This window comes from Pristiophorus japonicus, chromosome 6 (genome assembly GCF_044704955.1).
Source record: "Pristiophorus japonicus isolate sPriJap1 chromosome 6, sPriJap1.hap1, whole genome shotgun sequence".
NCBI lineage: Eukaryota > Metazoa > Chordata > Chondrichthyes > Pristiophoridae > Pristiophorus > Pristiophorus japonicus.
In genome coordinates this window covers 215,546,609-215,564,573 of record NC_091982.1, presented here as the reverse complement: position 1 = coordinate 215,564,573, position 17,965 = coordinate 215,546,609, and the positions used below count along the sequence as shown (strand labels likewise).

Below are 17,965 nucleotides of genomic sequence, written 5' to 3'. Positions count from 1 at the left end.
GGGAGGGAGGGGTGGGGAGAGAGGGAGGGAGGGGTGGGGGGAGAGAGGGAGGGAGGGGTGGGGAGAGAGGGAGGGAGGGGTGGGGAGAGAGGGAGGGGGGGTGGGGAGAGAGGGAGGGAGGGAGGGGTGGGGAGAGAGGGAGGGAGGGAGGGGTGGGGGAGAGGGAGAGGGGGGGGTGGTGAGAGGGAGAGGGGGGGTGGGGAGAGGGAGAGGGGGGGGTGGGGAGAGGGAGAGGGGGGGTGGGGAGAGGGAGAGGGAGGGAGGGGGAGGGGAGAGGGAGAGGGGTGGGGAGGGGAGGAGGAGGGGTGGGGAGAGGGAGAGGGAGGGGTGGGGAGAGGGGAGAGGGAGGGGTGGGAGAGGGAGAGGGAGGGGTGGGGAGAGGGAGAGGGAGGGGGGGAGGGAGAGGGAGGGGTGGGGAGAGGGGGAGGGAGGGGTGGGGAGAGGGGGAGGGAGGGGTGGGGGAGAGGTGGAGGGAGGGGTGGGGAGGGAGGGGGAGGGGGGAGGGAGAGGGGAGGGAGGGGGGGAGGAGAGGGGGAAGGGGGAGGGAGGGGTGGGGAGAGGGGGAGGGAGGGGTGGGGAGAGGGAGAGCGGCGGAGGGTCCAGGGGGGGCGGACCGGGAGCTGGCGGGGGGTTGAGAGAGCCAGCTAAACAGGGGAGGAAGCTGGAGCCAGAGCAGGAGCTGGACGAGAGAGGTGCAGCCTGATCCTCGCAGCTCCAGTGAGCCCATTCGGCCAGGGCTAGGGGCTGCGTGCTTCGGGCCCCTCCCACACAGTTTCAGGTGCCTGGAGCTACTGCACATGCTGCGCCTGTGCAGATGTCCCGGCACTGATTTCAGCGCTGGAACTTGGCTCAGCCCCCCACAGCTCGTGCTGCGCTGCGCCGAGCTCCAAAGGACCTGCAGGGAGCCAGAGAATCTACAGGTATTTTTTAGGCGCAGAGTTCGGGTGCGAAAAACAGGCGTCCAGGTAGGGGCTACGCCATTCTAGGCAGGCCCAAAACTTGGGCCCATAGAAACACGCAGAGCTAGAACATTTCACATCATTGGATTATTTATAAATTGTTTCAAGTATCACAAGATATACTGTGGAATGGAAAAGAACCTAAAAAAAAGTACTATTGAAAACAGTGCAGTCTTTGAGAAGAATGTGTTTCTGACTAAACTCACTAGATGGTGCCATTTAACAGTTCTCACATGACACTACCAAGACTCAGATCAGTTGCTACTCGTTGGTGATCCTGAAGAGCCAAGCACTACATTACTGCCTGATATCTGAAAGGTACCCAGGAAAATAGCAGGTACCAATCAATATCCTGCAAAGAACTAGCATATATTGCTGCAGTCTGCACTTCATGCACTTAAATGTTTGTCAAGCTTTGATGCTGATTAAGTTGAGTACTAGGACAGCAAGTTTAAAGGTCTAAAGTTAAGCATGTATCTTCTGTCCAGGAATGAAATTGTGAAGATAGTAGAGAATTAGTTACTCTAGGACATCTTAGCAATTCAGTGGTCAGCCATTATTTTTGGTTGACTTGTACCAGATGTAATGCAGTACACTTTATCCTCAGTGCCACCTTGTGTATTATTTCATTTTGGGATTTTTTGATTTTTTTTTTCTCTCTCTCTCTCCAGAGAAAGGATTGTGGCATTGAGTTATGTTTAAAGGTTGCATTTTAAAACAAAGCCAGAATGACCAGAGACATTAAACAATTTATCATTTGTCTCAGACGGCCAAACAAATCTTCAGACCCACTGTGGGGAGGACAGTTCTATTCATGCGGACACAGCAGGACATGTCTGCAGAAGATATACCCCTGGGTGAGTGAGCAGTTGGTCGACAGGCCTGTTGGTGGATCCCTGCCTGGGATTGTGTCGGACACATTGCCCCACTGCCTCCTCAAGCCAGAATTAACAGACAGAGAAAAAGGATAAATAGTTCCAAAACCTAGAAGCTTAAAGTTCTGGTTTGTTTTTAAGAAGTATTGTTAATGCCAAAAACAGCGCCGCCACCCCGAGAGAAGCAAACCTGAAGATAGAGAGAGAGAGAGAGAGAGAGAGAGAGAGAGAGAGAGAAAGAAAAGAAAATTTGCATTTATATAGAAACATAGAAAGTAGGTGCAGGAGCAGGCCATTCGGCCCTTCGAGCCTGCACTGCCATTCAATATGATCATGCAACCTCAGTACCCCACCCCTGCCTTCTCTCCATACCCCCTTATCCCTTTAGCCATAAGGGCCACATCTAACTCCCTTTTGAATATGTCGAATGAACTGGACTCAACAACTTTCTGTGGCAGAAAATTCCATAGGTTCACAACTCTCTGGGTGAAAAAGTTTCTCTTCATCTCGGTCCTATATGGCTTACCCCTTCTCCTTAGACTGTGACCCCTGGTTCTGGATTTTCCCAACAATCAGGAACATTCTACTTGCATCTAACCTGTCCAGTCCTGTCAGAATTTTATAAGTTTCTATGAGATCCCCTCTCATTCTTCTAAATTCCAGTGAGTATAAGCCTAGCCGATCCAGTCTTTCCTCGTATGTCAGTCCTGCCATCCCGGGAATCAGTCTGGTGTACCTTCGCTGCACTCCCTCAATAGAAAGGATGTCCTTCCTCAGATTAGAAGACCAAAACTGCACACAATATTCTAGGTGTGATCTCACCAAGGCCCTGTACAACTGCAGTAAGACCTCCCTGCTCCTATACTCAAATCCCCTCACTCTGAAGGCCAGTATGCCATTTGCTTTCTTTACTGTCTGCTGTACCTGCATGTCTACCTTCAATGACTGATGTACCTTGACACCCAGGTCTCTTTGCACCTCCCCTTTTACTAATCTGTCACCATTCAGCCTTCCTGTTTTTGCCACCAAAGTGGATAACCTCACATTTATCCATATTATACTGCATCTGCCATGCATTTGCCCATTCACCTAACCTGTCCAAGCCCCCTGCAGTCTCTTATCATCCTCCTCACAGCTCGCACTGCCACCCAGCTTCATGTCATCTGCAAACTTGGATATATTACCTTCAATTCCTTTGTCTAAATCATTAATGTATATTGTAAATAGCTGGGGTCCCAGCACTGAACCCTGTGGCACCCCAGTAATCACTGCAATGCCATTCTGAAAAGGACCCGTTTATTCCCATTCTTTGCTTCCTGTCTGCCAACCAGTTCTCTATCCACGTCAATACATTACCCCCAATACCATGTGCCTTAATTTTGCACACTAATCTCTTGTGTGGGACCTTGTCAAAAGCCTTTTGAAAGTCCAAATACACCACATCCACTGGTTGTCTCTTATCCACTCTACTAGTTACATCCTTAAAAAACTCAGGACGTCCCAAAGCGCTTTACATTACATCAGTGACAAGTTCGTTGGCTGTAGTCAGTAGAATTTGTTTTGATTGTTACAACTGATCTCTGGTCTCGTCTTAGCAAGTGTTTCAGCCCGTCTTCAAAAAGATTGGAGAAACGCACGTGAGATCATGTGTGAAAGACATGCTAGTCAGTTTAAAATCACAGGGGTTACCTCAGTTTATGTTAGCTTACAATTAGATACTGAGATTTGCTACCAAATGATTAATAAAATAACTGCAGTGTTTGAATATTCATAAGATAATGGCACGAGATGGAATTAATCCAGGAATAGTTGAGTGAATGAAGTTCAAAATGAACCATGTGTGATTTTTTTTTAAACAAGTCATTAAAGGCACATGTTGTAAATTGAAATCTAAATTAGTTAAATGGTAAGAAAAAAGGGTGGCAAACTGTTGTATCAGTTCTAATCGAAGTGGACAGTTATGACCAGTGGAGTACCTAAGGAACAGCACTGTTCATAATGTTGATAGATGGTGAACATACTTAAAAGTAGAATATCTTAAGTTTTTTTTCGGTGAGAATCAAGGTGTCAAAGCCCATGGTGAAGGACACCACAGGTCACTGATTGGAGCATGGGAAAATACATCAGGAGCGGCGAGTGATCAGGGCCCAGGAGAGGCGAGCGACTAGGGCAGCACGGGCTAGCCCACACTGCAATATGTGTGCGCACTAGGTCTGTGCAACAAAGCTGGTCTCCAGTCGTCTTGGTTAATCCTTGCCACTGGACCAAGACCTAGCTCTGTCAAACCAGTATGGTGGCTGGTGTGCAACAGCCACCACACGTTAAAAAAAATCCACGCACAGGCATCTTCCCCCCCCTTCAACATGTAGTTCGGATCCTGGAATATTAGGTCCCTCATTGAAACACTGTGACCTCATCCCTTTTTGGCGTGGAAGCAAGTCATCCTCGATACGAGGGATCGCCTATGATGATGACTGGTGTTACAGGCACACCCTTAAATGCAAGACACTCATGCTGTTCACATGAGTGACTAGCACCACAGTATCGAAGAGAATATCTAAGGCAGACTTTAAACAGGTAACATTTAAGATATGATGATGATAATAAACAGCACTACTGCTGAAAGAGATGTCTGGCTTGAATATGAGCCTTTTATTGAAACTTCAGAATTTCAGGATTAAAGTCCACATTAATTCTTCCTGTATGTGCAAAGGCACTCAAATTGTAAGTCCTATACATAACCTCTGAATAATAATCACTGTTTCCATTCATGGTTCAGATTTACATGAAAGAGCAAAGATCCTTTCCATGACTCCATGTATATTTACAGCGAGTACATTGTTTGTGACCTTCAGGGTTGTTTGTACAACTGTCACCTGGTTTATGGTTTAATTGGGTGCTACAATTTTTGGTGTTATGCCATGAATTGATGTCATATCATGTCATGCCTGGTCACTGAAAACCCAGAATTAGCTTGTATTTTGAAAGAGCTCCAGTTTATATTTTTTTCCCCAAAAAGTAACCCATGTAAATGAAACAGACAGGAACATTTTATGCGTCTGAATTGACCATTAGTAACAATTTAGCCAACATCAAAACCTTGTGTATATAGCTACATGTTGGGAAATAATTATAGTTGTGCATTACCAACTGTTATTAAAATAATATAAATTAACGTAGTCTAGTGTTTTTCTCTCATTTTCACTTTGCTTTAATTCACCCTCCCTTTCTGGCCCATTTAAGACTGCTAAACCACATGTACACCAAAATCAAAATGAAGTGGTTATATTTAAGATTGTATTTTAATCCACGGATGTAGTAGAACTGTTCGGTTTTTATTGGTGACTAGCTTTGCACCATAACATACTCTTAATATTTTTGTATATTAAAGTTGTATATCGCAGACACACAGAAGTTTTTCTTTTAGGTACTCAATTATTTTTTCATTGTGGCAGGTGGTACAGGAGAGTCCAACTATGTAATGAGGGAAGAAGAAGGACTTGCATTTATATAGCGCCTTTCATGAATTCAGGACATCCCAAAGCACTTTACAGCCAATGTAGCACTTTTGAAGTGTAGTTGCTGTTGTAATATAGAAAATACAGTAGCCAATTTGTGCACAGCAAGCTCCCACAAACAGCAATGTGATAATGACCAGATAATCTGTTTTAGTGATGTTGGTTGAGGGATAAATATTGTCTCGGACACCGAGGATAAATTCCCTGCTCTTCTTCAAAAATAGTCTTTTACATCTAACCGAGAGATCAGACAGGGCCTCGGTTTAATGTCTCATCTGAAACGCAGCACCTCTGACAGTGCAGCGCTCCCTCAGTACTGCACTGGGAGTTTTTTATTAATTCGTTCATGGGATGTGGGCATCGCTGGCAAGGACAGCATTTATTGCGCAACTCTAATTGCCCTCGAGAAGGTGGTAGTGAGCCGCCTTCTTGAACCGCTGCAGTCCATGTGGTGAAGGTACTCCCATAGTGCTGACTTTTGTTGTAGTGGTTTGATACAACTGAATTGGCCATTTCAGAGGGCAGTTAAGAGTCAACCACATTGCTGTGGGTCTGGAGTCACATATAGAGCACACCGGGTAAAGATGGCAAGGTATTGGTGAGGCCACACCTGGAGTACTGTGTGCAGTTTTGGTCACCTTACATAAGGAAGGATATACTAGCTTTGGAGGGGGTACAAAGACGATTCACGAGGCTGATTCCAGAGATGAGGGGGTTACCTTATGATGATAGATTGAGTAGACTGGGTCTTTACTCGTTGGAGTTCAGAAGGATGAGGGGTGATCTTATAGAAACATTTAAAATAATGAAAGGGATAGACAAGATAGAGGCAGAGAGGTTGTTTCCACTGGTCGGGGAGACTAGAACTAGGGGGCACAGCCTCAAAATACGGGGGAGCCAATTTAAAACCGAGTTGAGAAGGAATTTCTTCTCCCAGAGGGTTGTGAATCTGTGGAATTCTCTGCCCAAGGAAGCAGTTGAGGCTAGCTCATTGAATGTATTCAAATCACAGATAGTAGATTTTTAACCAATAAGGGAATTAAGGGTTATGGGGAGCGGGCGGGTAAATGGAGCTGAGTCCACAGCCAGATCAGCCATGATCTTATTGAATGGCGGAGTAGGCTCGAGGGGCTAGTTGGCCTACTCCTGTTCCAAATTCTTATGTTCTTATGGCAGATTTCCTTCCCTAAAAAGGACATTAGTGAACCAGGTGAGTTTTTCCCGATAATATGGTCATTTCATTATCATTATTACCGATACTTCCCCCTAGCTTTTTAATTCCAGGTTTATTTAATTCATTGAATTTAAATTGCTGTGGTGGGATTTGAACTCACGTCTCCGGATTATTAATCCAGTAACATAACCACTATGCTACCATACCACTAGATTTTTATGTTCAAGTCTCTGGAGTGGGACTTGAACCCACAACCTCTGATTCATAGGGAAGAGTGCTACCAACTGAGGCTCAGTTCAGGTGGTGGTGGTGGTGGAGGAGGAAAACACCAAGATGGTGGATGTGTTGGGGATTCAAATTGCAAGCCTCGTTAACCAGGTGTCTAAAATCTGACTTAGTATCAGGCCTGCTCCTTAGATGGGCCTTTGTAATATTGATGCCAGTCCTACAAGAGGTTTCAAGTTCAATCTGTTTTACACTCACCGTCACAAATATACGACAATTCTACATTATAACTCATAAAAATTGCATGAATGTGTGCAATTTGGAAGATGTTTAGTGCTCTACGGATTAAAGAGATTAATTGATTTATGTTGTATTTTTAAGTTTGAAAAATTTATGGAATTCTAAAATGTTCTGTAGTTTATACAAGATTCATTTTTAAACCTGCTGCTGGTTTTTTGAAAGTTTTTTTTCTGTTTTGACGCTGGGTTGACATTTGAAATAACCTATTTCCAGGTGTTACTGGACCTACTGTATATTTTCTGTCTTTGTTACAGATTTTCAGCATTTGCTGTACTTTTCCTTAAAAATGCAATACCTGAATCATGGGTTGTTTGCAATTAGTACAAAGCACAAACATGACTTATCATTAATATTACTTCTGAAAGACATTGCAATCTTTAAAACCAGTATGAACTTTTTTTTGAGAAAGTAATGATTTCTATTGAAATAAATTCAGAGACGTCTACACCCGTCATCTCAGCAATGCCACCAAACCTGATTAGCAAGGTCATCAGGTACAGGGTACAATTGATATTTAACACTTTTAACTGGTAGCCTTTAATATTATCTGAAGCAACATTCCTAACCTGTCTCATTAAAACACACTAAGCACTCCTACACACAGCAACAGTGTCTCATCTAACTAATAGTAAACTCTCCCTTTCAACATAGGCAAGGTGTGTATTTGTATTTTCACCTGCACAACCAGGTAAAGGAAATGAAAACCTCACTTGACATTTTAACTCTGTACTTAGATCTTTAAGACACTCCCAAGGAATAAAATATAATCCAAAAAAAAAACTTACCATTCTGCTTCAGAGTGAAAGATAGAAAGTTTTAACCTCTCTCAAAATCACTACAAAACATTTCCTGTGAACCCATGGCAGTTATCCCAGAATGCTTTGGGTTTTAAGCTCCTCCCTGCCTGTGGATTACACATTAACTGGCAGTAAAGCTGCAGAGTAGAGAATACCTTGTCTTTGTTTCATTATCCTCGGGCCTTATTATCCTGATCCTTAACATTTCATGTTTTGTACAGATAGGATAGAGAAAAGCTGATCAACATTGTAAGTAAATTAAAGTACATATTAAGATTTGATTTATTGCTATTTTCGTGGCTGTGCGAATGGCAAACTTTGGAATGCCAAACTTTTTGAGTTTTACTGTCAATAATAGTTTTTGGTGACTGAAGGCCAGACAAATGAAAGTAATTTACACTGTAGCTCATCATTAGGGTGAGCATTAATGGGCAACTATGTTGGCCTGTGAAATTTTTTCTAAATATATTGGCGTAGAAATTCCGCTTTCTCCTTCCTGCGGACATTTGACTAGATTTTAGAGAAAAATGTGCACCTACCCGAAGCTTCTGCACCCGCTCGAGTTCCCGATCCACAAGCCTCCTCTCCCTGCACATCGCAGCGTGTGCTCGTAGGGACATGCGCAGGAGTCACGTGTGTGTGGACACCTAATCATAGGTAAGTATTTTCTCATTCATCATAATGGGAAGTTGGAATTCCCATTATTATGAATGAGAAACCCCCCCCAAACACCCAAAACACTAATAAAAAATAGAAAATATACACTACATATTTAAGATTCATTTAAATTAAAGTTATTAATGTCTTATAAAAGAAAATATTTCCCCGATTTTTAAAAAGGTTTTTTTAGTTATGTCTTAAAATAAACTTACCGTAGTGGGGAGGATTTTTAACAATAAAATATGTTTTCATAACTTTATTTTAATATGTTTTTGTGTGTTTTAAAACACTTGCGCCTATAAAAGTAGGCAGGCGCAAGATTTTTGAGGACATTTGCTGGGCAAGATATGCGTAAATATCACAATCTTGCACGTACAAATGTCCTCACTTCCGATCTGGCTACGACCTGTCAAGCTCCAGCTTGACAGATCAGAAAAGCCGGCTTTCAGCGCATGCGCATTGCGTGCTGAAAACCGGCTTTTCCAATGCCTTCCCGGGTCCGTAGAAACTTCGTACGGTCCCGAGAACGTCAGAATTTCTACCCCATTAACTTTTTTCCAGCTTCTCTAACAATTCAATCTTTAATGTTTAGTTTAACCAAAAAGCAATCTTACAATACAACTAACCAGCGTTTTATGCTTATAAATCAATAATACTTGTCAATGTCTACTCTTGAAATTATGATGGAGACTCTTGTAAAGTTGACTTAACTTGTTCAGGTTAATTTATATCAGGAGCACAATGAAAAATATTGACTGATTTTCAGTTGTTACATGTTGTGGAGAATTGTGAATTCCCACAGCAGGATTTTCCGCAAAGGCAAAAATTCGAGTGGAAAAATGGCAGAATGGGATTCACACTCATTGAATGGAAGTGGCTGACTCCACCCAATTTTCTGGGATCAACTTAATTTTCATTTTGCAGCTGAGCTCCTGGCAATAGTACCACCTCTGATTGGGCGCTTGCCATTTGCAGGGTTGGGAAATTATGTGCTGCTTCAGCATTTAAAAACCTTTAACACCTTGAATGAGCCACACCATCAAAAATTGTTTTGGCCACACACCTTCTAATTTACTTATCATAAATGTCTGTAAATTTTGAATGAGAGCCAAAAGGTCCCCAGTTAGGCGAAGAGGCAGTGGACATGCTTCCTCACAAAGGCAAAGAGAGACCATACTGTTTGGGTTAAAGAGACGCGGGCCCCGTAGGAAAGCAGCATGGTAGCAGTGGCAGGTGATGGCCAGGGTAGTCAACGGTAACAGTACTGCACCACGTATAGCAGCTCAATGCCACAAAAAGTTAATGACATTACAAGGGGAGGCAAGGTAAGACACATCTGCAGCACCTTGCAAGGATGCATTATACAAAGCATGCCAACCTTTTATTGTAATTTTCCCTCACTCTGTATTGTGCTAATCCATTAATGCCCAGGAAGTAGCAGGGTTCATTTTTGCTCCCCCCTCCTTCCCAAACCTTGGCCAGATCTTCCCAGCCCTACAAGTGCGGGATTGGAGGCGGGCCCGCTTTCAAACTGGGCGATTGACAGCGGGGTGGAAATCCGCTCTGAACTCGCCTCCATGTCAGTTTCTCAACTGTCGGGTCTGAGTGTGAATTGCAGACCCGACACCAAGCAGTGAGCCGGCCAATTAAGATGCTTAAGAGATAATTTAAAGGTATTTAAAAGGATTTTGCCCAGGCACTAAACATTTTACCAAGTTTTCAACGAGTTTCACGCCAGGTAAACGTGTTGGGTTCTCAGTGACTCTCTATTGCTTTGGCAAGTTGACAGCTGCAGAAGTGGTATAAAAGCTACCATTTCACAGTTGTTCACTTTCCAATGTCAGAAGCTGAAGCTGAAGCATCGTCGGAGGCGGAGCGGCAGTTGGGAGTTCGTTGCTGAGGCCTACAAAAGGCACAGCAGGGAGTCCTGGGAGCAACGTCATCGGAAGCGGAGTGGCAGTTGGGAGTTCGTTGCTGAGGCCTACAAAAGGCACAGCAGGGAGTCCAGGGAGCAGCGTTGTCGGAGGCGGAGTGGAAGTCGGGAGTTCGTTGCTGAGGCCAGCCGGTGCAGCTGCAGCAGGGAGGCTAAAAAGAAGTAGAAAGAAATCGAAAGGTGACTTCAAGGGGGTAAGTGATTGGCTGGTGATAGGTAAGTAGTTTTTCTTTTTCTTTTCTTTATCAGTAAGTAACATTTATCATTGTTGTTGCCAATTTAAGTGTATCTAAGGGTTAAGTCATGGCAGGAGAACTCGGACACGAGTTATGCTCCTCCTATACTATGTGGGAAGTCAGGGACGCTTCCGGTGTCCCTGACGACTACGTGTGTAGGAAGTGTATCCGCCTGCAGCTCCTGACGGACCATGTTGCGGAGCTGGAGCTGCGGGTGGATTCACTCTGGAGCATGCACGTTGCTGAGAAAGATGTGAATAGCACATTTAGTGAGTTGGTCTTACTGCGGGTAAAGGGTCCACAGCCAATGGAAGACCAACAGGAAGAGTAGTGCAAGGAAGGTAGTGCAGGGATCCCCTGCAGTCATCCCCCTGCAAAACAGATACACCACTTAGAGTACTGTTGGGGGGGATGACTCATCAGGGGGGAGCAGCAGCAGCCAAGCTCATAGCACCGTGGCTGGCTCTGCTGCACAGGAGGGCAGGAAAAAGAGTGGGAGAGCGATAGTGATAGGGGATTCAATTGTAAGGGGAATAGATAGGCATTTCTGCGGCCGCAATCGAGACTCCAGGATGGCATCTTGCCTCCCTGGTGCAAGGATCAAGGATGTCTCGGAGCGGGTGCAGGACATTCTGAAAAGGGAGGGTGAACAGTCAGTTGTCGTGGTGCATATAGGTACCAACGATATAGGTAAAAAACGGGATGAGGTCCTAGGAGACGAATTTAGGGAGCGAGGAGTTAAATTGAAAAGTAGGATATCAAAAGTAGTAATCTCAGGATTGCTACCAGTGCCACGTGCTAGTCAGAGTAGAAATCGCAGGATAGCTCAGATAAATACATAGCTTGAGCAGTGGTGCAGAAGGGAGGGATTCAAATTCCTGGAACATTGGAGCCTGTTCTGGGGGAGGTGGGACCAGTACAAACCAGACGGTCTGCACCTCGGCAGGACCGGAACCAATGTCCTAGGGGGAGTGTTTGCTAGTGCTGTTGGGGAGGAGTTAAATTAATGTGGCAGGGGGATGGGAACCTATGCAGGGAGACAGAGGGAAATAAAATGGAGTCAGAAGTAAAAGATAGAAAGGAGAATAGTAAAAGTGGAGGGCAGAGAAACCTAAGACAAAAAACAAAAAGGGCCACATTACAGCAAAATTCGAAAGGGGCAAAGTGTGTTAAAAAGACAAGCCTGAAGGCTCTGTGCCTTAATGCGAGGACTATTCGGAATAAGGTGGACGAATTAACTGCACAGATAGCAGTTAACGGGTATGATGTAATTGGCATCATGCCGACATGGCTCCAGGGTGACCAAGGCTGAGAACGCAACATCCAAGGGTATTCAGCATTTAGGAAGGATAGATAAAAACGAAAAGGAGGTGGGGTGGCGTTGCTGGTTAAAGAGGAAATTAATGCAACAGTAAGGAGGGACATTAGCTTGGATGATGTGGAATTGGTATGGGTGGAGCGTCAAAGGGCAGAAAACGCTAGTGGGAGTTGTGTACAGACCACCAAACAGTAGTAGTGAAGTTGGGGTCAGCATCAAACAAGAAATAAGGGATGTGTGCAAGAAAGCAGTTATCATGGGCGACTTTAATCTACATATTGATTGGGCTAACCAAACTGGTAGCAATGCGGTGGAGGAGGATTTCCTGGAGTATATTAGGGATGGTTTTCTAGACCAATTTGTCGTGGAACCAACTAGAGAGCTGGCCATCCTAGACTGGGTGATGTGTAATGAGAAGGGACTAATTAGCAATCTAGTTGTGCAAGGCCCCTTGGGGAAGAGTGACCATAATATGGTAGAATTCTTTATTAAGATGGAGAGTGACAGTTAATTTGGAAACTAGTGTCCTGAACTTAAGGAAAGGTAACTTCAACGGTATGAGGCATGAATTGGCTAGAATAGACTGGCAAAGGATACTTAAAGGGTTGACAGTGGACAAGCAATGGCAAACATTTAAAGATCACGTGGATGAACTTCAGCAATTGTACATGCCTGTCTGGAGTAAGAATAAAATGGGGAAGGTGGCTCAACTATGGCTCACAAGAGAAATTAAGGATAGTGTTAAAGCTAAGGAAGAGGCATATAATTTGGCTAGAAAAAGCAACAAACCTAAGGACTGGGAGACATTTAGAATTCAACAGAGGAAGACTAAGGATTTAATTAAGAGGGGGGAAAATAGAGTATGAAAGGAAGCTTGCAGGGAACATAAAAACTGACTGCAAAAGCTTCTATAAATATGTTAAGAGAAAAAGATTAGTGAAGACAAACGCAGGTCCCTTGCAGTTGGATTCAGGTGAATTTATAATGGGGAACAAAGAAATGGTAGACCAATTGAACAAGTACTTCGGTTCTGTCTTCACGAAGGAAGACACAAATAACCTTCTGAATGAACTTGCGGACAGTAGGTCTAGTGAGAAGGAGGAACTGAAGGATATCCTTATCAGGCGGGAAATTGTGTAAGAGAAATTGATGAGATTGAAGGCCGATAAATCCCCGGGGCCTGATAGTCTGCATCCCAGAGTACTTAAGGATGTGGCCCTAGAAATAGTGGATGCATTGGCGATCATTTTCCAAAAGTCTATTGACTCTGGATCAGTTCCTATGGACTGGAGGGTAGCTAATGTAACACCACTTTTTAAAAAAGGAGGGAGAGAGAAAACGGATAATTATAGACCGGTTAGCCTGACATCAGTAGTGGGGAAAATGTTGGAATCAATCATTAAGGATGAAATAGCAGCGCATTTGGAAAGTAGTGACAGGATTGGACCAAGTCAGCATGGATTTATGAAAGGGAAATCATGCTTGATGAATCTTCTGGAATTTTTTGAGGATGTAACTAGCAGAGTGGACAAGGGAGAACCAGTGGATGTGGTGTATTTGGACTTTCAAAAGGCTTTTGACAAGGTCCCGCACAGGAGATTGGTGTGCAAAATCAAAGCACATGGTTTTGGAGGTAATGTACTGATGTGGATAGAGAACTGGTTGGCAGACAGGAAGTAGAGAGTCGTGATAAACGGGTCCTTTTCAGAATGGCAGGCAGTAACTAGTGGAGTGCTGCAGGGCTCAGTGCTGGGACCTCAGCTCTTTGCAATATACATTAATGATTTAGATGAAGGAATTGAGTGTAATATCTCCAAGTTTGCGGATGACACTAAACTAGGTGGCGGTGTGAGCTGTGAGGAGGACGCTAAGAGGCTGCAGGATGACTTGGACAGGTTAGGTGAGTGGGAAAATGCATGGCAGATGCAGTATAATGTGGATAAATGTGAGGTTATCCATTTTGGGCGCAAAAACACAAAGGCAGAATATTATCTGGATGGCGGCAGATTAGTAAAAGGGGAGATGCAACGAGACCTGGGTGTCATGGTTCATCAGTCACTGAAAGTGGGCATGCAGGTACAGCAGGCGGTGAAGAAGGCAAATGGTATGTTGGCCTTCATAGCTAGAGGATTTGAGTATAGGAGCAGGGAGGTCTTACTGCAGTTGTACAGGGCCTTGGTGAGGCCTCACCTGGAATATTGTGTTCAGTTTTGGTCTCCTAATCTGAGGAAGGACGTTCTTGCTATTGAGGGAGTGCAGCGAAGATTCACCAGACTGATTCCCAGGATGGCTGGGCTGTCATATGAGGAGAGACTGGATCAACTGGGCCTTTGTTCATTGAAGTTTAGAAGGATGAGAGGGGATCTCATAAAAACATATAAGCTTCTGACGGGACTGGACAGGTTAGATGCGGGAAAAATGTTCCCGATGTTGGGGAAGTCCAGAACCAGGGGACATAATCTTAGGATAAGGGGTAGGCCATTTAGGACTGAAATGAGGAGAAACTTGTAAACCTATGGAATTCCCTGCCGCAGAAAGTAAATGATGCCAGTTCAATGGATATATTCAAGAAGGAGTTAGATATGGCCCTTACGGCTAAGGGGATCAAGGGGTATGGAGAGAAAGCAGGAAAGGGGTACTGAGGGAATGATCGATCTTATTGAATGGCCATGCAGGCTCGAAAGGCTGAATGGCCTACTCCTGCACCTATTTTCTATGTTTCAGGATTTGGAAGAAACTTTTGAGCTGTATGCAGTTTGGAAGTGTTTGCAGTGAACTCTCCATTCACTGTTACCTCCTTGGAGCAACCTCTCTCACCATTGACAGATTGCTTCTGCCATCTCAACCTCACCTGTTCCAGCAACATCGGTGCCCTTGAAAAAATCTCACCTTGGTCCTCAGAATCCCATGAACTGCCCCAACACCCAAAATCACGAAACACACCAGCATCACCAACAACAACACGAATCACCTGATGCTGTACAGGACATGGGGCATCAGCACCTGACCACATTGTTTCCCGGGAGGCCAGGGATGGCCTCACCATGGCCACATTTACTTCACTTTACACGGCAACATGGCTGCCACATGATGTTCCAGGTTTGCACCATCCCACACTAGCACCATAAAGCATCCCTGCAATACCCAAGCCATTCCTTTCACAATCATCTCCATTGTGCGGGATACTCTTATGTCTGACCATTCACTACAACTCACTTAGCCACTTCCAAAGGTGATCACAAATATGTCCAAGAACACAAAGTGTTCAAAATAAAGAATTCAATGTTTGACAACACATTAGCAGAAACTCTATATGAACATTGGCTAAAACACCTCTAAGTGCCTACCCTTGTGTGTTGTTAGTTGGTATGATTGGACAAGAATGAGGGCAAGTGTGAGGGGTAGCTAGTGAGATGGGGAAGTGATACTGTAGGTAGAGGGATGGGTGGAGGTTGTAGAAATCCCGACTCTCAATATAAGACTCTAACACAATCAGTTCCGGTAGATGTTCCTTTAATAAGTTTTGCTTGCAGCAAGGAAGAGTCTCACTCAGTCAAAGGCTAAGCAGAGACCCCCAATATGGTACAGTTTCACAATGTATTTATACAGTAGAACAAACAAGTTATGGTTCCACCCTGTGTATTGGTTCTGCCTTTGCAGTCAGCGAAAACAGATGAAGAGTTCTCCAATCAGTTAATGATTACCACATCCTTGCCTTTTACATTTTTTTCAAATGTCACCTTTGTCATTGTTTTTGGTGGGCTAGTCAGTAGTAATTTGATTAGGGTGTGATAATGTGCTATCACTGGTTTTGCATTGTTTTTGGATTGTCCAGTTTCCTGGCCACCTACTTGGGCCCATGATTTCCATAGTGGTTGATTGGGTAATTGGCTTCTTGCATATTATGGATGAGTTCTGTACAAGAGATAATGGCTGGTAATTTGATTATCTCTTAGGGGTGAATTGGTGCTGCATCTTTACAACCTTTATCTAGCCCTTCTAAGGTATGGCATAGCGGCAGACTATTGATAATACAGGGGAGCACAATGGGTGGTACTTATCTCAGCAGTCTTAATGTTGTCTGGTGGCTATTAATCAGCTCTCAGCAGTTTCAGTCAAGGTTAGCATGTTTATGCAAGCAGACTGTTTGTTGCAGAAGCTTCTGGCAGGACTGGGACTCCATTTTGTTTTATTGCAAAAAGGGTACAAAAAACAGCGTAATGCAACTTTAAAAATACATTTCCACAAGGTGAAAGGTAAGTTTGTGTGAGTAAGGATGTGCAGGAGTAGGGAAGGGAAGACAGAGTGATGGGGATGTGATGAGTGGCTCAGCAGGACGAGGTTGAGTATAGCTTTGCAGTAGCGTTTCATGATCTACTGAGATCATTGAAAGGTTTGCACCTCTGCAGCCAATTCCTCCTGACGACATCCCTGCTTGTGCCCTCCTGTGCAATGCGCAACCAGGCTGCGTTGGTGTGCTAGGTGATCTCTTCCACCCATTGGTGCAGTCGTGCACCTTTGTGCAGTGCTTGTCAGTGTTTCCAGCACCTCAATGCTACACAATACTGACAGAACAACTGTCATAAAATAGTTGGCCATGGTCCCTTTAAGGAAACCGGCTGATAACACATCATCAGATGACGTGATCAGACGCCTTTCCTGTTAATCGTCCGGAAACTTCGCAGGACGGGTTTAACAAGCCCCATCGAGGGAAGATTGTGTTGAGAGGGCGGGATGGAGCTGGGAGCGCGATCCCTGCACGCCACCAATGTCAACTGCACTGGACTCAGTGCTGTTGCCGAAATTGCGGCCCTTGAATTCAAAGTATTCATTTTCTCAGAGCCTTGAATATAATCATCACACTAAAATCTTTGCATGGTGCATCAGACCCATTCGGGGTGGCTTGCTGACACCTTAATTCTGCATATTCTTATGTCACCCAAATAGCAATGATAACTTTTTCAATTTATTTTCAAAAAGGCCGCCCATAATAACAGGATGAGAAATATCACAGGGACCTCCCATCAGTCTCAACCCTCTTGGCCAAAGCTAGTGGGAGGACAGAAGATTGGGAAGCTTTTAAAAGCCAGCAAAGAATGACTAAAAAAATGATTAAGAAAGGGAAGATAGACTATGAAAGTAAATTAACATGAAATATAAAAACAGATAGCAAGAGTTTCTGCAGGTATATAAAAAGGAAAAGAGTGGTTAAAGTTAATGTTGGTCCCTTAGAGAATGAAACCGGGGAACATGGAGATGGCAGAAATTCTTAACAAATATTTTGTATCGGTCTTTATGGCAGAGGACACTTAAAATATCCCAACAGTGGATAGTCAAGGGGCTATAGTGGGGGAGGAATGTAACACAATCAAAATCACTAAGGCGGTGGTACTCAGTAAGATAATGGGATTAAAGGTGGATAAACCTCCTGGACCTAATGGCTTGCATCCTAGGGTCTTAACAGAAATAGCGGCAGGGATAGTGGATGCATTGGTTTTAATTTACCAAAATTCCCTAGATTCTGGGGAGATCCCAGCAGATTGGAAAACTGCAAATGTAGCGCCCCGATTTAAAAAAGGAGGCAAACAAAAAGCAGGAAACTATAGACCAGTTAGCCTAACATATGTGGTTGGGAAAATATTGGAGTCCATTATTCATCATCATAGGCGGTCCCTCGAACAAGGATGACTCGCTTCCACATGAGTTCACAGATGTTTCAATGAAGGACCCGATGTTCCAGTCCAAGAAGCAGCAGCAGGACATCTGGAAAAGCATAATTCGGACAGGTAGAGTCCGCATGGATTTATGAAGGGGAAGTCATATTTGACAAATTTACTGGAATTCTTTGAGGATGTAATGAACAGGGTGGATAAAGGGGAACCAGTGGATGTGGTGTATTTGGACTTCCAGAAGGCATTTGACAAGGTGCCACATAAAAGGTTACTGCATAAGATAAAAGTTCACAGGGTT

At 44.2% G+C, this 17,965-nt stretch overlaps 1 protein-coding gene across 1 annotated transcript in view; it reads right to left on the bottom strand.

Moving 5' to 3' along the window:
* ap1s3a (adaptor related protein complex 1 subunit sigma 3a) overlaps positions 1–7,917 on the bottom strand; it is a 61,977-nt gene extending 54,060 nt beyond the window's left edge. Inside the window, exon 1 of the mRNA XM_070882353.1 lies at positions 7,837–7,917. Within this exon, the coding sequence (XP_070738454.1) occupies positions 7,837–7,839 (3 nt within the window). The 5' untranslated portion in view covers positions 7,840–7,917. The remainder of the gene's footprint in view (positions 1–7,836) is intronic.
* Between the last annotated feature and the right edge of the window lie 10,048 nt (positions 7,918–17,965).